The sequence below is a fragment of the Bison bison genome, unplaced genomic scaffold (genome assembly GCF_000754665.1).
Source record: "Bison bison bison isolate TAMUID 2011002044 unplaced genomic scaffold, Bison_UMD1.0 scf7180017864150, whole genome shotgun sequence".
NCBI classification, from domain to species: domain Eukaryota; kingdom Metazoa; phylum Chordata; class Mammalia; order Artiodactyla; family Bovidae; genus Bison; species Bison bison.
This window is the reverse complement of record NW_011494722.1, coordinates 277,446-301,182: the sequence shown is the minus strand read 5'-3', so window position 1 is coordinate 301,182 and position 23,737 is coordinate 277,446. Positions and strand designations below refer to the sequence as shown.

The window sequence follows — 23,737 nt, the reverse complement described above, 5'->3', positions numbered from 1 at the left end:
AGGAATGGAATTCTGGGTCCTATGGCAGTTCTATATTTAATTTTTTGAGAAACCTCATATGCGTGTCCACAGTGGCTATATCAGTTTACATTCATACAGCATTGTAGAAGGGTACCTTTTGCTCCTCATCCTCACCAACATTTCTTATTTGTGTTCTTTTCAGGGATAGCCATTCTGACAGGTGTAAGGTGTTATTTCATTGTGGTTTCAAGAAGAAATGAATTATTCTGAAGATAGTTATCCCATTTTCTGAAACATGACATGATGGGGAATTCATAATTCAATAGTCAATCATTTTTAAAAGGTAATGAATACAGCTGACCATGACAGTATGCCCCTTCATCTTTTAAATTTGGCTGACTTTTCTCATTTCACACTATCTTTCCCTTACTAATCAGATAATTTAGTTAATTTTCAAATAAATCCACTTAAACCTATCTTATTTTTCCTTTTATGCTCAGTCTTTGCCCCATTAGAAATATTTGAGGGACTTCCCTGGTGGTCCACTGGTTAAGACTCCATGTTTCCAATACATGGAACTCAGGTTCAGTCCCTGGTTGGGGAACTAAGCTCCAACATGCAATGCAGTGCAGCCAAAAAAAAAAGAGAGAAGGAGCGAAATATTTGAAATGAATATTAAAGAAGGGAAAATGTAAGACTGTAAGACATGGGAAAGTTGAGACTAGTCTTATTGGACAGCTTCCTTTTAAATACCCAATCAAATCCTACATTAAAATGTGCTTCCAACTGCTCTGGTCTGAATATGTATTCCCCTAAATTCATATATTTATCCAACCAGTCCATTCTAAAGGAGATCAGTCCTGGGTGTTCTTTGCAAGGAATGATGCTAAAGCTGAAACTCCAGTAATTTGGCCACCTCATGTGAAGAGTTGACTCATGGGAAAAGACTGATGCTGGGAGGGATTGGGGGCAGGAGGAGAAGGGGACGACAGAGGATGAGATGGCTGGATGGTGTCACTGACTTGATGGACGTGAGTCTGAGTGAACTCCGGGAGTTGGTGATGGACAGGGAGGCCTGGCGTGCTGCGATTCATGGGGTCGCAAAGAGTCGGACACGACTGAGCGACTGATCTGATCTGATCTGATACTGTATTGGTGTTTTTCTTTCTGGCTTATTTCACTCTGTATAATAGGCTCCAGTTTCATCCACCTCATTAGAACTGATTCAAATGTATTCTTTTTAATGGCTAAGTAATACTCCATTGTGTATATGTACCATAGCTTTCTTATCCAAATCTATTTTGAGTTTATTTTTGTACATGGTGTTAAAGAATGTTCTAACTTCACTTATTTACATGTAGCTCTCTAGTTTCCCCAGCACCATTTATTGAAGAGATTGTCTTTTCTCTGTTGTATACTCTTTGACAGAGAAGGCCTCCTTTGTCATAGGTTGACCATGAGTGTCCGAGATTGATATAGATTGTCATGAGTGTCATAGATTGTCATGAGTGTCATAGATTGACATAGATTGTCATGTTATAGATTGTCATAAGTGTTATAGATTGTCATGAGTGTCATAGATTGACAGAGCTTGTCATGAGTGTCATAGATTGACCTAGATTATCATGAGTGTCATAGCTTGTCATCAGTGTCATAGATTGTCATGAGTGTCATAGGTTGACATAGCTTGTCATGAGTGTCAGATTGACAAAGATTGTCATGAGTATCATAGATTGTCATGAGTGTCAGATTGACATAGATTATCATGAGTGTCAGACTGACATAGCTTGTCATGAGTGTGATAAATTGACATAGTCATGAGTGTCATAGATTGACATAGATTGTCATGAGTGTCATAGATTGTCATGAGTGTCAGATTGACATAGATTGTCATGAGTGTGCTGCTTTATTTCTGGACTTTCTGTCCTGTCCTGTTTTTGTGCTGCTACCATACTGTTTTGAGTCCTGTGCAGTATAGACTAAAGTCTGGGAGTATAATTCCTCCTGCTTTGTTTTTCTTTCTCAAGATTGTTTTGACTATTTGAGAGTCTTTTCGGTTTTGATACAAATGAAAATTTCTTTGTTCCACTTCTGTGAAAAATGCCATTGGTAATTTGGTAGGGATTGCATTCAATCTGTTGATTGCCTTGGATAGTATCATTTTAGCAATACTGATTCTTCTAATCCAAGAACATAATATACATTTCTATCTACTTGTATCTTCAATTTCTTTCATCTCTAATTCAAGATTATTTAATTATAAAGCTGGATAACTGGAAAAGAATTTTCCATTAAAAATAGTTTCAGAGCTAGAAAGTAATATAATGGTTAACAGGTTATGACTTTAGTACAGTGACATGATTGAATAGAAATGGCTTGAATCTTCTGGATGCATTAATCTACATTTGCTGTTGGTTCAGAAATTTACAAATAAATTTCAAAATAAATTATGATTCATCTTGATTTTTCTTTCCAAATCCACAAAATAAAGGTTTTCCTGATTACCAGTTTATCATGCAAGAGACAAGTAAATCTCATGGCACTACCCAGAAATGTGTACACCTTAGGAACTTCACAGCAACTGACTTCTTAACAGGAAGACAGTGAGAGTCTGATAGTTTCTGGAGTAGTCTTTTGCCTCCTTAGGTAGGTTTACTCCTAGGTATTTTATTATTTCTGAATAAAAATAAATGGGATTCTTTCTTTAATTTCTTTCTGATAGTTTGCTTTTAGTGTATAGAAATGCAGCAGATTTCTGTATATTAACTTTATATCCTGCTGTATATTAACTTTATATCCTGCAAGTTTACTGAATTCATGAATGAACTCTAGTAGTTTTCTGGTGGTGTCCTTAGGATTTTCTGTGTATAGTTATGTCATCTGCAAAATAGTGACAATTTATTTCTTCTTTCCTAATTTGGTTCTTTGTATTTCTTTTTCTTGTCTGATTGCTGTGGCTAGGACCTCCAACAAGACTATGTTGAATTAAAGTGGGAAGAGTGGGCTTCCTTGTCTTGTTCCTGATCTTAGAGCCATACTCCCCCACCTTTTTGGCACCAGGGTTGGTTTGATGGAAGATAATTTTTCCCAGACCAGGAGATTGAAGGAGATGGTTTCAGGGGGATTCAGGTGCATTGCATTTACTTTGCATTTTATGTCTATTATTATTACATTATGATGCAGAGTGAAATAATTACACAGCTTGCCATAATGCAGAATCAGTGGGAGTCCTGAGCTTGTTTTCCTGCAACTAGATGGTGCCATCTGGAATGATGGGAGACAGTGATGCCCACCGTGTGTTGCTTGTGTCCAGTCTACTCTAATCTCGTTTCAGTTGCTGTCACTGCAGAAAACCCCTTTTCACAAAGATAGGATGTTGGAAATGGAAGCAGGCTTTTCAGTGCTTTTGTGGCCATCTCAGGCTATTCCACCTTGATTTTAATCCAGAATGTATGGAGATTTGAAGGTGTCTCAAACATACTTTAAAGGCCAAATCATTTGCTATCTCAAGCAGTTAATCCTTTTCTAGCAAGGACAAAGTCGTTTCACCTGTCTTATTCACAGATGGGTTGTGGATCTATTCCTTCCCAGTTCAGGGTCTTTTGTGGTTGGGAAGTAATTCTCAAACTTACTTGAAAGCTGAGATAGGTGATCATGCACCAGCTGGGAGAGAGAAGGCCCTGGCTCAGTCTCTTTGAAAATCTCTGCCAATGTTGAAACATGTCAGAAATCCCCATGTTCACTTGTCATCCCCATCATTCCAGTTTGGCGTTGAATGCAACCACTTTTTGCCATTTCATACTGTTCCTGGGGTTCTCAAGGCAAGAATACTGAAGTGGTTTGCCATTCCCTTCTCCATTGGACCATATTTTGTCAGAATTCTCCACCCTGACCCATCTGTCTTGGTTGGCCCTATGTGGCATGGCTCATTCATTGAGTTAGACAAGGCTGTGATCCATGTGATCAGTTTGGTTAGTTTTCTGTGATTGTGGTTTTCATTCTTTCTGCCCTCTAATGGATAAGGATAAGAGGCTTATGGAAGCTTCCTGATGGGAGAGACTGATGTGGGATAAACTGGGTCTTGTTCTGGTGGGCAAGGCCATGCCCAGTAAATGTTTAATCCAATTTTCTGTTGATGGGTGCGGGTGTATTCCCTCCCTATTGTTTGGACTGAGGCCAAACTATGGTGGGGTTAATGGTGACCTCCTGCAAAAGGACTTATGCCAGCACTGTAGTATTCAGTGCCCCTGACCCCATAGCAGGCCACTGTCAACCCACGCCTCTGCCGGAGACTCCTGGACACTCACAGATAAGTCTGGCTCAGTCTCTTGTGGGGACACTGCTCCTTTCTCCTGGGTCCTGGTGCTCACCAGGTTTTGTTTGTGCCCTCCAAGAGTCTGTTTCCTCAGTCTTGTGGAAGTTCTGTAATCAAATCCCACTGGTCTCCAAAGTCAGATTCCCTGGGGATTTTCAGTCCCTTTGCTGGATCCCCAGGTTGGGAACTCTGTTGTGGGTCCTGGAACTTTCTTAACACTGCAAGGATTTCTTTGGTGTAATTGTTCTGCAGTTTGTGGGTCGTCTGCTCGGTGGCTGTATGGTGGGACTAATGGCGACCTCCTCCAAGAGGGCTTATGCCACATGCCATGTGTCCCAGGTCTGCTGCAGCCAGAGCCCCTGTCCCTGCAGCAGGCCACTGCTGACCTGTGCCTCGGCAGGAGACACTCAGACACTCAAAAGAAGGTCTGGCTCAGTCTCACTGGGGTCTCTGGGTCCTGGTGCACACAAGGTTTAGTTTGAGCCCTCCAAGAGTCTCTGATGGGTTTGGGGTTTGATTCTAAATGCAGTTTCACCCCTCCTACCATCTTGTTGGGGCTTCTCCTTTGCCCTTGGACCTGGAGTATCTTATTTTGGTAGGATCCAGTGTTCTCCTGTTGAAAGGCAGAAGAACCAGAGATCAAATTGCCAATATCCATTGGATCATAGGAAAAGCAAGAGAGTTCAGAAAAACATCTGCTTTATCGACTGTGCCAAAGCCTTTGACTGTGTGGATCACAACAAACTGTGGAAAAAGAGATGGGAATACCAAACCACCTTATCTGTCCCCTGAGAAATCTCTATGCAGGTCAAGAAGCAATAGTCAGAACCAGACATGAACAACAGACTGGTTCCAAATTGGGAAAGAAGTAGGTCAAGACTGTATATTGTCACCCTCCTTATTTAACTTATATGCAGAGAACATCATGCAAAATGTTGGGCTGGATGAAGCATAAGCTGGAATCAAGATTGCCAGGAGAAATATCAATAACCTCAGACATGCAGATGACTCCACCCTTATGGGAAAAAAAGAAAGCGAAGAGGAACTAAATAAAGAGCTTCTTGCTGAAGGTAAAATAGAGTGAAAAGGCTGGCTTAAAGTTCAACATTCAGAAAATTAAGATCATGGCATCTGGTCCCATCACTTCATGGCAAATAGATGGGGAAACAGTGGAAACAGTGACAGACTTTATTCTTTTTGGGTTCCAAAATCCCTGCAAATGGTGACTTCAGCATGAAATTAAAAGATGCTTTCTCCTTGGAAGAAAAGCTACAACAAACCTAGTCAGCATATTAAAAAGCAGAGACATTACTTTGCTGACAAAGGTCCATCTAATAAAAGCTATAGTTTTTCCAATAGTCAGGTACAGATATGAGAGTTGGACCAAAAAGAAGGCTGAGTGCCGAAGAATTGATGCTTTTGAAGTGTAGTGTTGGAGAAGACTGTTAAGAGTCCCTTGGACCGCAAGGAGATCAAAGCAGTCAATTGTAAAGGAAATCAGTCCTGAATATTCATTGGAACGACTGATGCTGAAGCTGAAGCTCCAGTACTTTGGCCAACTCATGTGAAGAACTGACTGACTGGAAAAGACCCTGATGCTGGGGAAGATTGAAGGCAGGAAGAGAAGGAGATGACAGAGGATGAGATGGTTGGATGGCATCATGGACCTAATGGACATGAGTTTGAGCAAGTTCCAGGAGTTGGTGATGGACAGGGAAGCCTGGAGTGCTGCAGTCCATGGGATCACAAAGAGTTGGACATGACTGAGCATCTGAACTGAACTGAAAGAAACCAACAAGCCATCTAGTCATGGCAACCACTCTGTCCATGCATATACAGACACAAAATGACCAATTCTGTTTCTCTGATGTGTAATCATTTTTGAATAGTTCTGCAGCTGTGATGTTGTTGCCACAAAAGTGTATATAACATATCCTCATGCACGTATCACACAGAGACAAGCACTTTTGTCCTTTTGTGAACATCATAGACTTTCAACCTGGGTTGCGTGCAACAGTGACTTACTGATCCTTTCTAATAATTGTGTTGTTTAATCCATTCGTCTACTTATGGTGTTAGCCTAAAGAGGAACTCGTGTCACCTTTTGAACTGCAGCATCTCCTAAAAGTTCATTATAAGTGAACTTAGCAGCAGTCAGGATCAACTCTTCACCAATAGTAAAGGGCTTTTAGTTTTAGCAATGCAGTTAGCCACTAAGAATGATGCTCTCAGTGCAGACACATTTGATGACGTGGTGGCCTTCAGTAATTGCTTCTGTTTTTCATATTTGCATGTTTATTTTTTAACTCTAAAGCCTTGTTGTTTAATGAAGTATGCTTGGTCTCCATATGGTGAAGCAGTTCTCATGGCTTCATGGCTTCTTGGATAACTGGTTGCCACATATTACATAAAGTGGCCTTGGAGAATGTGAATCACTTGTTGCAATGAACCCCTAATTTAAATAGGACTCTGGTATTTAAAATACAGCTTTCTTTTTGTTAGTAGTCTTGGAGTCTTCTGCTGTCTCATCATGGGTCTTTCGCTTTGTTCAAAGACACTCTCTAGCAACGTTTGTGTTTTACTCATTTTGGCTGGGATTACCTTGTGGGCTTACCAAAACTGACTGAGACAGTATGCAGTGCAGGAAAGAGGCACAGATGGAAGTGGTAAAGAAGATAATGGGTGGGCCACTCATGGACTAAAATAGTGTCGAATTCTGACTTAAAGCCTGCCACCAGATGCAGCTGTACAATTGAAGTATGTCAACTTACTTGCAACTGTAAACCCTGACACCAGATGCTGCTTAACTGTCTCTTGCCACTCACTGATAGGGATTTGATAGGAGTCTGCAAGCAGTTGATTTATTATAGTCTCTGTGAGTCAGACCTCTCTGCTGATGATAATGTGTATTTGCAGCTGCTCTTCAGTGCCAGCATCAGTGCCTCAGCTCCACCTCAGACTCTCATAAGGAGCTCAGAGTGTAGATCCTTTGCATGTAGTTAACAGTAGGGTTCATGCTGCTATGAGAATCGAATGCCACTGCTGATCTAATAGGAGGTGGAACTCAGATGGTGTTGTCAGCAATGGGGAGAGGTTGTAAATACAGATGAAGCTTTCCTTGCTACCCCAGCCATTCATCTGTGCAACCCAGTTCCTAACAGGCCATGGACCAGTGTGAAGATTGGGGATCCCTATCTTAGAGGGAATGCTTGCAGCTTTTCATAGTTAAGTATGATGCTAGCTGGAGAGAACCCACAATCTCTGGAGAGATTTTTTGTCATAAATGGATTTGAATTTTATCAGAAGTGTTTTTGCATCTGTTGAGATAATCCGATGACTTTGTAAAAGATTCATTCATTCATTCATTCATTTTTGGCTCTGCTGGGTCTTCATTGCTGCATACGGGCTTTCTCCAGTTAACTGTGAGTGGGGTCTGCTGTTCATTGTGCTCGGCTTCTCATTGCGGTAGCCTCTTCTGTTGCACAGGCTCTGGGATGTGTGGGCTTCGTCGGTTGCTGTTCTCAGGCTCTAGAGCACAGGCTCTGCAATTGTAGCACATGGGCTCTTTTGCTCTGAGGCATGTGGGGTCTTCCAGGACCAGGGAATATTCCTGTACTCTTGAATGTTTATTCTGCTGCTGTCAGATGGAATGTTCTGTATGTTTATCAACTAAGTCAGTTTGTCTAATGTGTCATTCAAAGTCTTTGTTTCCTTACTGATTTTCTCTCTGATGCCTTGTCAGTTGTTACTGTTGGTTTCTCCTTTTATGTCTGTTGACACATTATCGACCAGGGGAATTTTTACACAAACTTAATGCCTGTGGCTGGTGATTTGTTATGTAAGTGAATGTTGACATGCTCATGTTTGAGTAAATACTAACAAGTTTTTTTTTGCACTTAATGTATTTATTTGAAACTTTGTACATGTGTTTCTAAAGCCTTCTAATATTTTGTTAGCATGTGATAGACAGTACATCAGGCATCTCTGTGCAGAGGAACAGAACATCTATTACAAATATACCGTTTCATTGTGCTTTCCCTGGGAAGCGCAGACTCTCCACTTTCTGGCAGGATTCTTTTTTAGTCCTGTGGGTATTATTTCCTCTAGAACATGTTCTTTTATTTTACCTGATAGTTAACAAGGTGGATCTTTGAAGGGGGCTCTTTTTCAAATGAGAAATTTTGTGATATGTCGTTTGTGATAGTTTTACAGTAATAAACTTGTGTTTATAATATTTAGAAGGTTGACAAAATCTTAACGGAGCAAAATGTGAATGATAATGACAATCACAAGTTGTATAATGAACCCTTGATAAGTTTTAAGTTCTAACAACTTCGCACAGTGATGTTAATTGTACCACTCTCTAAAACTATTGATCTCCCTGGTCAATAACGCACAGGTAACAAAAGACATATTAATGTGTCATTGGTCAATACTGTGTTAGTATTTGTGTTATGTATTGAGGTGCTCCTATGTTGGGTGCATATATGTTTACAATTGTTATAAATATTCCTGGATTGATACTTTAATCATTATGTGGTGTCCTTTTTTGTCTTTTCTAACAGTCTGTATTTTAAAGGTGATTTTTCTTTTTTTTTTTTTTTTTTGGTATGATAAAAGTATTACTACTCTGGCTTTCTTTTGGTTTCCATTTTGCATACACTTCCTTTTTTCATTCAGTCACTTTGTGTGTATCATTAGTTCTGAAATGAGTGTCTTGTAGGTAGTATATTTATGGGTATTGTTTCTGCTTCCATTCATCCACTCTTATCTTTTGGTTGGAACATTTAGTCCATTTACATTTAAGGTAATTATTGATTTATATATAATCAGTATTACCATTTTGCTCATGGTTTTTTTGTTTTTTAGGTCTTTTTGCCCTGCTTTTATTCTTTGTGATTTGATGACTGTCTTTAGTGTTGTTTCAGTTACTTCCTTTTTTGTGTGTATATCTATTTATACTTGGTTTGCAGTTAACCGCGAGGTTTTTATATAACAGTCTTCATTTGGCCCCAGTAGCTCAGCAGTAAAGAATCTGTTGGAGATGCAGGAGACACAGGTTTGATCCCTGGATCAGGAAGATCCCTTAGAAAAGGAATGGCAATCCACTTCAATATTCTTGCTGGGAAGATCCCAAAGACAGAGGAGCCTGGCAGGCTATTTAGTCTATGGGGTCGCTGTAATTTTTAAAAATTGTTTTTAAAATAAAAATGAAAATTTTCAGTTTGTGCTGAAAAATCAACCGATAGGAGAGGTTTTTAAAAGTCAGAAATGGATACTGATTTTGTCAAATGCTTTCTTTTCTGAGAAAACATTTTTTAAATTATATTTTTAAAATGTTCAACAAACCTAGCATTTTCTGGCACAAATCTTACTTGGTCATTATCCCTTTTAATGTATTGTTGGATTTGTTTTTGTTAAATTCACATTTATGTCCATGAGGATGTTTTTTTGTAGTTTTCTTGTCCTAGTGTTGTGTGGTTTTGGTATCAGGATGGTGTTGACCTCATAATGAGTAGGAAAGTATCCTTTTCAGTTTTCTGGATGAATTTGTATAGAATTGTTTTTAATTCTTCTTTGAATGTTTGGTAATATTCACCAGTGAACCCATCTGGTTCCAAAATACTCTTTATGGAAAAGCTTTTTAGATACATTCATAATGTGCATTTGTCACTACCATCCATCTCCATAGCTCTTTTCATCTTGTAGTTTGCCTTCACTTTTGACAATATCTCTCTGGGTTGCTAGATCGTTGCATTAATGTGGGAATTTTCCTGCCTATGTGTTTGTGTGTCTGTCTGTCTCTCTTTTGGTGGCGGCTATAATTGGTAACAGTATAATTCACACAGTTCACCCACTTAAAGTACAAATTCAGTAATTTGTATATATTTTGTTGTGCACCCCTTACCATAGTTAATCTGAGAACATTTTCATGGTTCCCAGAAGAAACCCTGAATACACTAGCAGTCATTCTCCATCTCCTCTTAACCATGGTGTTCAACTTGAAAAGTTCAATATGAGCATCTGTGCTGTCTTGTTCAGCTGTCTAGCTTTTGACAGTATAGAATATAATTAAAGTGACTTTTAACATCTCTACTAGTTGTATCATTGTTATCTCTTGTGGACTGGTCTTAATTGACTGATTTACAGTCTCTTTGTGTACCTAGTAATTTTTAATTAGGTGCCAGATATTGTGGATTTTACCTTATTAAGTGCTGTGTGAACCTGAGTGATGTGTGAACCTAGGGATTATTACCTCTGCTCCTTTTGGGTGTTTTTTTCCTCTGGCTCAGGCAGTTTCTCACATGCATCTGCTGATTAGTTGATAACTTGAGGGGGCAAGTCAAATCTCTAAACCTCTTTCTTCATCTTTCTCCTCTCTGCTCCTCTGCCTTTATAAATTCTAGTCATCTTGGCTTCCCTGGACATTCGCTGTGTATCTTGTACTTGGGGGAGATCAGTGTTCTTCCCCTGGAATCCCCTGACTGTGCTGAACTGTTCAAGAAGTAAGCTCAGATAATAGTAGACCTGACTTGTTTCTTTCCCTTCCTTAACGGATCACTCTCCTGCCTTGATTGGTGTCTGATCTCTGAAATTGGTTGATTCATGTATATTAGACTTATTACTATAAATTACTCATACTTTTTCTTTTCATAGCTGAGGCTAATTAAAGGATAAAGTCTTTTAACTATTGTGCTCTTAAAAATAACAATGCAATCTAAACACTGATATATTTCCTTAAATGAGTTGTGGTTAGTTTGCTAAGTGGAGAGTTTATAACTTAATCCTAGCAGTGAATTGTTCTAGAATCAATAAGGTGTTGACCCCTTTCTCACAATTTTTTGTATGATGAGTAATTCTAAATGTTACTTAATCCAGAGACCAAATTGTAGAGTTAATTCTTGTCCCATTTTTTTTCTTTTACAGGAAAAGTAAGAAGCTTAAGCTCATCTTTGTGGTCACTAACTCACTTGACAGCTTTGTATCTGAGTGACAATTCCCTGTCCCGCATTCCTTCAGACATTGCCAAGCTTCACAATCTGGTGTATCTGGACCTGTCCTCTAATAAAATCCGAAGTTTACCAGCAGAACTCGGAAACATGGTATCACTCAGGTATACAGATTCAACTCAGTGCATAGTTGTATACCCTTAAAACAAAATATTGTTATATCGTTAGGAAACATGACTTTGTTAGGAAACACCACTTTGTTAGGAAACAACATTGTGAATTTAATGTTATTTGAACAAAATTAAACATGAGGTTTTAAACAAGAAAGTTTTCTGGGAAAATTGAATGTCAGCTAATAAATCATAAGTCACGTAGATCCATTGCCTAACACTTATTTCATTGCTGTTTTGTATAATATACTTCATATTTGAAACAAAATTTTAAGACAAAGTGGAGCAAACAAATACAAAGTGTTTGTGTTATTCCATATATGCACACACTTGTGACACAGTTGAGGTGCTTTTTCTCCACTAAATTCTGGGGCCCCTTATCCTTAATACAGGATCTAAGAAGTCATTGCCAATTAGTGATATCTTTTTGACTGTCCCAGGGCTTCTGTGCATGATAGTAACAAAGATGGGACTTGAAAGAAGCTAGAATTAGCGATTGAATGTGGGGGACTGTAGTGTGGAGTATAGGAGGCAGATAGAATGTGGAGTCATAGAGTTCAGATTAGAAACTTTGTCGTTTAAAAATTGTGTGATTTGGGGCAAGCTTCTTATAACCTTGCTGAGTGTTCCTTCATCTGTGAAGTTGCTGTAATAAGGACCCAGCTGAGATCAGCAGTATTTGGGATACTGACTAAAAAGCTATTAGCAGCCGTGTTTGGCAAATACTGTATTAGTAAATGGTGATTCCTGTAACCTCTGTTTTCTAAGATAGATGAGATTTACTCAAGTTGAATATAAAGCCAATTTCTAGCTATTATGTTAATCCTAATGGAAAATCTTGTACCATTTCATATTATCTGCCTTTAAAAAAAACAATTACACTGACTTTTTCTGCTGCTTTCTATCATTTCCTGCATAATAAAAAAAGGTATAAGGACCTTGTGAGAGGTTTTTTTTTTTTAAAACCTCTGTTGTTTCCCGACAGCCCTTTGACAATTTCAGGCTTAATGAGTATATACCATGACTTTTAATCCTCTGAACCAAATTTACTCAAAGGACCTCCTTTCCTATGTGATATATGTGGAAATAACAGGTATTCAGAACAAGTTTTTCTTGTTCATTTTATGGCCTCACCAACCTCTGGTTTTACTCAGTAGTAACCAAGCTTCTTTTAAATTCTATGAACCAAGGATTTCAGAAGTAGTTCTCATTCACATGTAAAAATTGACAAAACTTACTATTATAGGATATTACCAGTATCTTCATATTGGATCTTTCTTTTTTTTCCTACTGAAGGTGTCTTTCATAGTTAAATTTTGTATGCAAAACAAATCATTGAAATAATCAGTGGTTATTAATATAGCTGCCATTATTTATAAAGTGAAACAGTAAATTTGGAAAAATATTAATCATAAACTTATTATGCAGCTACCATAAAGTATTTTGTTTCGGCATGATATGATCACTTAAATTCTATTTTCACAGTTTATATGTTAGGCGGGGTTTTCGTTTCCACTTTCTGGAATATGTGTGAGAGACTTCCATCTGTGCTGACCCGGGCAGTCTCTGGACTGTGCCAATTCAGAGTGTGTCACCAGCTTGCAGTGAGATACACAGCATGTATCTGTTGAATCTCATGCTCTTAAAAAATGGGCTTATATTTTGTTGCTCTTTTTCTTTCTCACTTTTACAATAATTGATTCCCCCCCCCCCGTGTTTTATGAATGTATGTCTTTGGCAGTTTGTGATTTTTTTTGTTGTGTCTTTTTTTTTTTTTTTAAACCACATGAGAAGCACTGTACTAGACATTAGCTTATAATACTAAATTTGTATTAAGAATTTATATTTTTATATTCCTAGAAATCATATTGTTGATTTTAGCTGTTAAAGTTAATATATCTTTTGACTTCCTGGAATTTTTACATCTACAGGGAACTCCATTTAAATAACAACCTGTTACGAGTTCTACCTTTTGAGCTGGGAAAACTGTTTCAGTTGCAGACTTTAGGCCTGAAAGGTATGACTTCCCGTATTTGTGCTGCTCATGGTTTATATGTATGTCTTTGAGTCTGAAGAAGGCATAAGGGAATCTTTGCCGGGATTTGCAGTTCATTCTTACCCAGAGTGCATCAGTTTGTTAGATGCAGCCCACTAGTTTTTTCTCTTTTTCACTGATAGCTTGTCTGCTAGTCCTTTTATTGTTTTTTCCTCCTAGCCTAGCATTGCTTTTCTTGCCCTTATTTCAGTCACCTCTATGTTTCGGTTATACATTCTTGATATCAGACTTTATTTCATCATGCTGTAAAACAGCTTATTTCTTTTTTTAATTTTCAGATCTCAAAAAGCGGAGATTCTTACAAAGTGCAGAAAACAGAAAATTTTGATCCATTTGAATCCACTAATATAAAGACCAGTATTTAAGCATTTTTTAAAAAATCAAAAAAAAATTGATTTATAAGGACTTCATTAATATGTTAGAACTTGGGGACATAATTGACGTAGTAAGAAGTATTAAGAAATATTTTTTTAAACCAGCAAGGTTAAAAGTTATATTTTAAGTGTATGTCAGTGCCTGTAATTTTTTTTTTAATCACATTATGATTGTTCACTAGTCTTGTACACGTGGCCAGCTTACTCTCTAATTGATTCCTAAATAGAGAGCACAGGGAGACTTCCTTCTCCGTCAGGTGGCTGTGGCTCTGCCCTTGTACTGCAAGGGGCCTGCGTTCGGTCTCTGGTTGGAGAACTAAGATCCCACATGCTGTGTGTTGTGCCGCCCCTTCCACCCCAAAATCACATGGTTAGGTCTTTAAGAATTTTACTTCTTAAAAATAGTTATAGAATGAGGTTTTGTTTATATAAATCCATGTCATATTATAAAATGTTACTGTTCACAAAAGCAATTGGAAGAAAATAAATAATACCTTTACAAATATATGTAAAACCATGTTCAACAGACATCACCTTTATAAATGGTTCTTTGGAAAGGTTTTATGTATATGGTTACACTGGGTGAGGCCTCTTAAAATGGATGTCAGGGAAATGTGAGTTGCAAAAGCCTTTTTCTGTTCTATTTCCCTGTGGTAAGTCTGATTTATTCTTATTTTCCTGTTTTTAAATTTGAAAAACAGAAAAATATAAAATGTAGCCAAGTGTAATCCATATAAGGACTACCAGAATTAGCAATATTTTGTCACTTTTGTGTCTGTTTTTTTAATGTAAAAGAAATAAAACGTCACAGAATGTTAAGGCCCTCTTCTTTGTTCCTCTTCTAGTCTTTTTCTCCTCCCAGGGGCAGCTACTGTTGTATGTCCTTCTGGTTTAAGGTTTTTTTGTAATCTTATAGTATATATATATTTACAAACCTTAGCCTATATTCATTGCTCTAAAGATTTTGCTGTTGTTGTTCAGTCACTAAGTCATGTCTGACTCTTTGCGACCCCATGGACTGCAGCACGCCACGCTTCCCTGTCCTTCACTGTCTCCTGGAGTTTGCTCAAACTCATGTCCATTGAGTCTGTAATACTATCCAACCATCTCATCCTCTAAAGATTACAAACTTTATTTGAGGTTAGGGTCATTGGTCACAGGTTTTACACTGATTTAAGGTATGTAAAAGCCTGTGAAAGTAAATGCTGGGGATGGGTAGGAAAGTCTTTACGGCACCTTCAGTTTTGATTCCTTGGTCTTCCATTTCAGAAAGATCCTTTACCATTTGACATTTGTGCTGTATGATTCTCTCTTGGAAGTATAGTTTCACTGAGGTGTTTGTATGGCTCAGCAATTCTGTTGGACATTGTTACATATCTGTCTATAACAGTAGTCTTTTCACTTAATTTCACTGTTTTAAGACAGATCTCTGTTATTTTCCTGAGCTTTGCAACTTTGCATTGTAATGTGCTAGCTACTAAAAAACAGTTACATTACCCTTTCTCTCTGAAAACTTTCATAATTTCTCATATCACTGTTCATTATTTGAAAGAGAAAATGTATCACTTTGTTCAAAAATCAAGTCTATTTACCTATATCATCCATTCGTACAGAGCCAGAGTATTTCTGCCATGTAAATCAGTTCATAGCATTTTCTTTAAAGTTGTTTGCCTAAGGCTAGCATATGTCACTTTTTTTTTTTTTTAAGTTTTTCCATGTTCTTCAAAATTGTTCTACTGTGAAAGATAGGACTATAACCTTAGATGCACATTCATTTTTTAAAACAAATTTTGAGGTACTTAAAAGATTCACATGAACCTGTAAGAAATAATGCAGAGAACAATTCATATGCCTTTACCAATTTCCCTCCAGTGATAACATCTTTCAAACCTATAGTACAGCTTCACAACCAGGGTATTGGTTGGGAAGCTCCCCTGGAGAAGGGAATGGCTCCCCACTCCAGTATTCTTGCCTGGAGAATTCCATGGACAGAGGAGCCTGGCGGGCTACAGTCCATGGGGTCACCAAGAGTTGGACACGACTGAGCAACTACACACATATGCACAGTTAAGGTACAGAATGGTTCCATCACCAAAGGATCCCTCCTGTTGCCCTTTAATAGCCACACTTGCTGCTTCTTGCCCCAGTTCACTCCTTAATTTCTTACAACCACTGAAAAAACTTTCTGTAATTTTGTTATTTCAAAAATAATATGTAGAACTTGCTGGTGGCTCAGTGGTACAGAATCTGCCTGCCAGTGCAGGAGACAACAGGTTCAATACCTGATCTGGGAAGATCCCACATGCCTCAGAGCGGTTAAGCCCATGTGCCACAGTTTTGAGCCTGTTTTCTAGAGCCTGCGAGTCTCAGCTCCTGAGCACAAGTGCAACAGCTGCTGAAGCTCAAGCACCCTAGAGGCACTGCTCTGCAACAGGAGAAGCCACCGCAATGAGAAACCCGTGCTCCGCAGCTGGAGAACAGCCCCTGCTTTTTGCACGTACAGAAAAGCCCGCACGGCAGTGAAGACCCAGTACAGCCATTAAATTAATTAATTAATTAAATTATTTTAAAAAATACTATGTAAATAGAATTATGCTGTGTCTAACCTTTTGAGTTTTTTTTTTTTTTTAATTCAGGTTAATTCTTTGGAAAGTCGCCCAGGTTGTTGGGTGTTTGCTTGATTATATTGATGAGTAGTATTCCATAGATATATATCTTCATGGGTTGTTTAACCGTCTTACTGGGTGTTTATGGAGGCTCCATTTTGCAGGTCTAGTTGATTAGATCATTGGCTGTTGGTGTTTTGTCCCTTCTGGGGATGGGACTGAAAGTTCCAACCTTCTAGTCACATAATAGTTCTCTTAGCAGTCAGCCCTATCTTTCAGAGAAATCCAAATATCACCTCATTAACATAAAGCATCTTTATCAATCTCATCACTTAGGAAATTTCAGAAGTTTTAGGATCTATGTACCAGGAACACCAGACAGAAAGTAAATATATATTTCTTATTGTAAATCATACTATCACACAGGGTATTTTATATAGCAAAAGTCTTAAATTTTGATAAAGTCCAGTTTATCAGTTTTTTTGTTTCTGGAGCTTACTTCTGGTGTCAAGTCTAAGAACTCTTTAAAATAGCTCTACATGCCCAGTTGCTCCAGCACCATTTGTTGAGAAATTTATCCTCCATTGAATTGCTTTTGCACTGTTTTTGTAAATCAGTTGAACATATCTATGTAGATTCTCTTCTTTTCATCAGTCCCTGTGTCTGGCCTTCTGCCAATATCACATAGGTTTTGGAACTTGAAATAGAGTAATAAGTCTTAATAGATAGATTGATTCTTCCTCTGCAGTCTTCTTAAAAATGGTTTTAGCTATTCTAGTTCTTTGGCCTTTCCATATACATTTTAGAATAATTTTGTCTGTGGTTATAAAAAAATATTGCTGGGATTTTGATAACTTGTATCAAATTGGGGAGAACTGACATCTTTACTATGTAGTGTCTTCCAATCAAGGAATGTGCTATATCTTTCCATATATTTAGATCTTCTTTGATCTTTTTCGTCAGTGTTGTATAGTTTTTGGTATATAAGTCCTGTAAATATTTTGTTAGACTTAATACTTGTCTTTTTGTTTGAGTGAATATAAATCATAATGTATTTAAATTTTGCTGTCTTTGTGTTCATTCCAATATTTGTGTGGTGTGTTAAGTGGCTTCAGTTGTGTCTGACTCTTTGTGACCCTATGGACTGTGGCCCAGCAGGTTCCTCCGTCCATGGGATTCTCCAGACGAGAATGCTGGAGTGGGTTGTTGCAGTGCCCTCCTCATGTTCATTCCCTGTATATAGAAATATAATGGATTTTTAAAGTTTTATTTTATATCCTTCTACATCATAGAACCCTATTTTAGTTTTAGGAGTTGGTTTTTCTTTTTTTTTTTAATAGGTTATTTGGTAATTACAAATTTTTTTTCTATGTAGAAAATTAGTTACTTGCAAACAGGAACAAGTTTATTTTATTTTTTCTAATATGTATGCTTTCCCCTCCTTTCTCTTGCCTTATGGCACTGACTGACTAGAACTTCCAGCGCTATGTTGAGTAAAAGCTGTGAAAGCAGATATCCCTCCTTTTACTTGATCTTAGAAAGTATTGTTTTCATTTATGAGTATAATGTTAGCAGTAGATATTTTGTAGATTCTCTTTATCAATTTGAGGAAATTTCCTTCTGTCTTTTTTCTGAGCATTTAAAATCATGAATGGGTATTAAATTTTGTCAAATATCTGTTTTATATCAGTTGATATGATGTAAAATGTAATTTTTCTTCTTTAGCTTGGTAACTAATTTTTGAATATTGAACCACGCTTGCATTCCTGGAATAAAATCTGCTTGATCATGATGAATAGTTTATTTATTGCCCATGTGTGTATCCTAATATTTTCTTAAGGATTTTTGACCCTCTATTCATGAGAGATGTTTGTATTTTTGTTTTTTGTTTGCTTTATACTCACCTTGCCTGGTTTTGGTATCAAGGTGATACTCAGTTCAGTTCAGTTGCTCAGTCGTTGTGTCCAACACTTCGTGACCCCATGGACTGCAGCACACCAGGCTTCCTGGTCCATTACCAACTCCCAGAACTTGCTCAAACTCACGCCCATTGAATCAGTGATGGCATCCAACCATCTCATCCTCTGTCGTCCCCTTCTCTTCCTGCCTTCAGTCTTTCCCAGCATCAGGGTCTTTTCCAATGAGTCAGTTCTTTGTATCAGGTGGGCACAGTATTGGAGCTTCAGCTTAGCATCAGTCCTGATGAATATTCAGGACTGATTTCCTTTAGGATTGACTAGTTAGATCTCCTTGCAGTCCAGGGGACTCTCAAGAGTCTTCTCTAACACTACAGTTGAAAAGCATCAATTCTTTGGCACTCAGCTTTCTTTATGGTCCAACTCTCACATCATACATGACTACTGGAAAAACCATAGCTTTGACTGGATGGACCTTTGTTGGCAAAGCAATGTTTCTGCTTTTTAATATGCTGTCTAGGTTGGTCATTAACTTTTTTTCCAAGAAGCAGGCATCTTTTAATTTCATGGCTGCAGTCACCATCTGCAGTGATTTTGGAGCCCAAGAAAATAAAATCTGTCACTGTTTCCATTGTGGCCCCATCTGTTTGCCATGAAATGATGGGACTGGATGCCATGATCTTAGTTTTATGAGTGTTGAGTGGTAAGCCAGAGTTTTCAGTCTCTTCTTTCACTTTCATCAAGAGGCTCTTTATTTAGTTCCTCTTTACTTTCTGTCATAAGGATGGTGTCATCGGCATATCTGAAGTTACTGATATTTCTCCCGGCAGTCTTTATTCTAGCTTGTGCTTCATCCAGTCCAGCATTTCACATGATGTACTCTGCATATTAGTTAAATAAACAGGGTGACAATACTCAGTCTTGACATACTAAAATTACACTTGGAGACATTAATACCCCTCTCTCAAAAATTGATAGAACCAGACAAAAGTCCACAAATGCCATCAGTCCAAGAGGTATTAGACAAATATACTGGATATAACTGATACTTATAGACCACCTACCCAGTAATAGCAGAATACAACTCCTGTTCAATGCCCAAGGGACAAAAAGGTTCATGCCTGGGCCATGAAACCAAACACCCACAAATTTTAAAGAAAGGACAATAGGAAAATGTAAAATTACGCTTGAAAGGACAATAGAGAAATCTAAAATTACACTTGGAGACATTAATACCCCTCTCTCAAAAATATTTTGAGTTTTGTTACTTAATGAGTACAGATTCAGAATTGCCAGTTCTTCTTGAGGATTGGCCCTTTGTCATTACACAAGACCACTCATGCTGTGGTAATTTTCTCTGAAATTTACTGTATTTGATATTGATATGATCACTTCTGCTTTTATTTGAGTAATATTTGCATGATTTTTTTCCCCATCCTTTTCCTTTCAACCTGCTTAGACTGGTATATTTGAAGTGAGTTTCTTGTTTATAGCATATAGTTGGGTCATGTTTTTAAATCCATTCTGCCAATCTCTATGTTTTAATTGGTATATTTAGACCATTTACACTCACTGTAATTATTGATTTATTGGGGCTACAGCTGCCTCTTCATTTTTTGTTTTCTATTTTTTCTCCTTGCTTGGTTTTTTGTTTTCTTTTTCTTGCCTTTCTATGGTTATTTGAGCATCTTTTTATATTACCATTTTAATTTGTCTAAGAACATTTGAATGATCTATTTGTGTATCTTTAGTAGTTGCTCTTTGTTTCTTTGGTATTTAGCTGGAATAAAGATGCTGCTATCTATGAGTTTTGTTTTGTTAGGTTGCTGTTTCCTGGTCCTTCAGCTTTTGTTGGATTTTTTTTTTTTTCCTTGTTCCCATTTATATGTTCAAGTTGCTGGCTTTTTCAGTTCTGTATCTGGTGTATGTTAGGCAAATAGTGAATTCAAGGAGTTCTCTACTGTGTTCCTCAGGCCCTGATCATTCTGCCTTCTTAACCACATTTCATTCAGTCTTATGTTTCTTTACAGAGGCTTTAGTTGTTTTTGATAGGAAGAATAGGGAAAAGTATGTTTACTTCATCTCTTCAGAAGCAGCTTCTCTCAACTCACTTTTCTTCCTTAATTTTGAGGGCTCAACATCATGTTTTAATTGCAGAATTGTGTTGTACTTTTTAAGTTTACCCTATGTATATTATTTTTCCAGGCAATGAAAAGCCAGATTAATTATAAATTTAAAGGAATTTCAAAAAAGTACACGTATGTTGTGGGAAATACACCATTTGACTTCATCCATTTATTGTTGTTATTCAGCCACTCATTCATGTCTGATCTTTTGCAACCCCATGGACTGCAGCACACCAGGCTTCCCTGTCCTTTACCATTTCCCAGAGTTTGCTCAAACTCATGTCCATTGAGTCAGTGATGCTATCCCACTATCTTGTCCTCTGTTGTCCCCTTCTCCTGCCTTCACTCTTTCCCAGCATCAGGGTCTTCTCCAGTGAATTGGCTCTCTGCATCAGGTGGCCAAAGAAATGGAGCATCAGCTTCAGCATCAGTCCTTTCAATGAATATTCAGGGTTGATTACCTTTAGGATTGACTAATTTGGTCTCCTTGCTGTCCAAGGGATTCTCAAGAGTCCTCTCCAGCACCACAGTTTGAAAGCATCAATTCTTTGGTGCTCAGCCTTCTTTATGGTCCAACTCTCACATCCATACATGACTACTCGAAAAATCATAGGTTTGACTAGGCGGACCTTTGTCGGCAAAGTAATGTCTCTGGTTTTTAATGTGCTGTCTAGGTTTGTCATAGGTTTTAAACCTTCCAAGAATCAAGCGTCTTTAAATTTCATGGCTGCAGTCACTGTCTGCAGTGATTTTGGGGCCCAGAGAAAGAAAGTCTGTCAACGTTTCCATTGTTTCCCCATCTATTTGCCATAAGATGATGGGACTGGATGCCATGATCTTAGCTTTTCTTTTTTTTTTTTAATTTTATTTTATTTTTAAACTTTACATAATTGTATTAGTTTTGCCAAATATCAAAGTGAATCCGCCACAGGTATACATGTGTTCCCCATCCTGAACCCTCCTCCCTCGTCCCTCCCCATACCATCCCTCTGGTTCGTCCCAGTGCACTAGCCCCAAGCATCCAGTATCATGCATCGAACCTGGACTGGCATCTCGTTTCATACATGATATTTTACATGTTTCAATGTCATTCTCCCAAATCTTCCCACCCTCTCCCTCTCCCATAGAGTCCATAAGACTTTTCTGAATGTTGAGTTGTAAGCCAGCTTTTTCACTCTCCCCTTTGACCTTCGTCAAGAGGCTCTTTAGTTCCTCTTCCCTTTCTGCCATAAGGGTAGTGTTACGCATATCTGAGGTTATTGGTATTTCTCCTGGCAGTCTTGATTCCAGCTTGTGCTGCATCCAGCCCAACATTTTGCATGATGTACTCTGCATATAAATTAAATAAGCAGAGTGACAGTATACAGCCTTGACATACTCTTTCCCAGTTTGAAACCAGTTCATTGTTCCATGTCTGGTTCTGACTGTTGCTTCTTGACCTGCATGCAGGTTTCACAGGAGACTGGTGAGGTGGTCTGGTATTCACAACTCTTTCAGAATTTTCCACAGTTTGTGTGACCCACATAGTTAAAGGCTTTAGTGTAGTCAGTGAAGCAGAAGTAGATGTTTTTCTGCAATTCTCTTGCTTTTTCTGTGATCCAGTCGATGTTGGCAATGTGATCTCTGGTTCCCCTGTCTTCTAAATCCAGCTTATACATGTCGAAATTCTTACTTCACATACTGTTGAAACCTAGCTTGGAGGATTTTGAGAATCACCTTGCTAGCATGTGAAATGAGTGCAATTGTGCTGTGGTTGGAACATTCTTTGGCATTGCCCTTCTTTGGGATTTGAATGAAAACTAACCTTTTCCAGTCCTGTGGCCACTGCTGAGTCTTCCAACTCTGCTGGCATATTAAGTGAAGCACTTAAATAGCATAATCTTTTAAGATTTGAAGTAGCTCAGCTGGAATACCATCACTTCCACTAGCTTTGTTCATAGTGATGCTTCCTCAGGCCCACTTGACTTCACAGTCCAGGATGTCTGGCTCCAGGTGACTGATCACCATCGTGGTTATCTGGGTCATTAATATCTTTTTTGTATAGTTCTTCTGTGTATTCTTGCCACCTCATCTTAATATCTTAGAAAGTCAGATCCCTGTCCTTCACCATCTCCTGTATTTTGCTCAGATTTATGTCTGTTGTGTCGATATCATCCAACCACGTCATTCTCTGTCACCCCCTTCTCCTCTTGCCGTGGATCTTTCCCAGTGTCAGAATGTTTTCCAATGAGTCAGCTCTTCACTACAGGTGGCCAAAGTATTGGAGCTTCAGCATCAGTCCTTTCAATGAATATTCAGGGTTGGGTTTGATTTCTTTAGGCTTGACTGATTTGATCTCCTTGCAATCCAAGACACTCTCAGGAGTCTTCTCCAGCACCACAGTTTGAAAGCATCAATTCTGCAGCACTCTGCCTTCTTGATGATCCAACTCTCTCATCCATACGTGACTCCTAGAGAAACAATAGCTTTGACTATAGGGACCTTTGTTGGCAAAGTGATGTCTCTGCTTTTTAATACACTGTCCAGGTTTGTCATAGCTTTCCTTTCATTGAGTAAGTGTCTTTTAAGTTTCACGACTGCAGTCACTGTCTTCAGTGATTTTTAGAGCCCACGAAAATAAAATCTGTCACTGTTTCCACTTTTTCCCCTTCTGTTTGCCATGAAGTGCTCGGACCTAATGCCATGGTCTTAGTTTTTGAATGTTGAGTTTTAAGCCAGCCTTTTCACTCTAGTCTTTCACCCTCATCAAGCATCTCTTTAGTTCCTCTTGCTTTCTACTATTAGAGTGGTAACATCTGCAAATCTGAAGTTGTTGATGTTTCTTCTGGCAATCTTGTTTTTAGTTTGTGATTCATCCAGCCTGGCATTTCACATGATGTATTCTGTATATAAGTTAAATAAGTAGGGTGGACAGTATTTAGCTTTGACCACCTCCTTTCTCAATTTTGAACCAGTCCATTGTTCCATGTCTGGTTCTGTTACTTCTTGTTGACCTACATGTAGGTTTCTCAGGAGACAGCTAAGGTGGTCTGGTATTCCCATCTCTTTCAGAATTTTCTAGTTTGTTGTGAGCCACACAGTCAAAGGCTTTAGCATAGTCAATGAAGCAAAAGTAGGTATTTTTTCTGGAATTCTCTTGCTTTCTCTGTGATCCATTGGATGTTGGCAATTTGTTCTCTGGTTCCTCTGCCTTTCCTTTTTTATATCCAGCTTTTACATCTGGAAGTTCTTGTTTCACGTACTGCTGAAACCTAGCTTGAAGG

The 23,737-nt window shown here is 38.3% G+C and overlaps 1 protein-coding gene across 2 annotated transcripts in view; it reads left to right on the top strand.

Annotated features, from left to right (window-relative positions):
* Positions 1 to 23,737, top strand: part of CNOT6 (CCR4-NOT transcription complex, subunit 6) — an 85,315-nt gene that overhangs the window by 46,874 nt on the left and 14,704 nt on the right. For both annotated transcript variants that reach the window (XM_010840934.1, XM_010840933.1), the window contains exons 3-4: positions 11,204 to 11,390; positions 13,328 to 13,413. In XM_010840934.1, the coding sequence (XP_010839236.1) occupies positions 11,204 to 11,390; positions 13,328 to 13,413 (273 nt within the window). The remainder of the gene's footprint in view (positions 1 to 11,203; positions 11,391 to 13,327; positions 13,414 to 23,737) is intronic.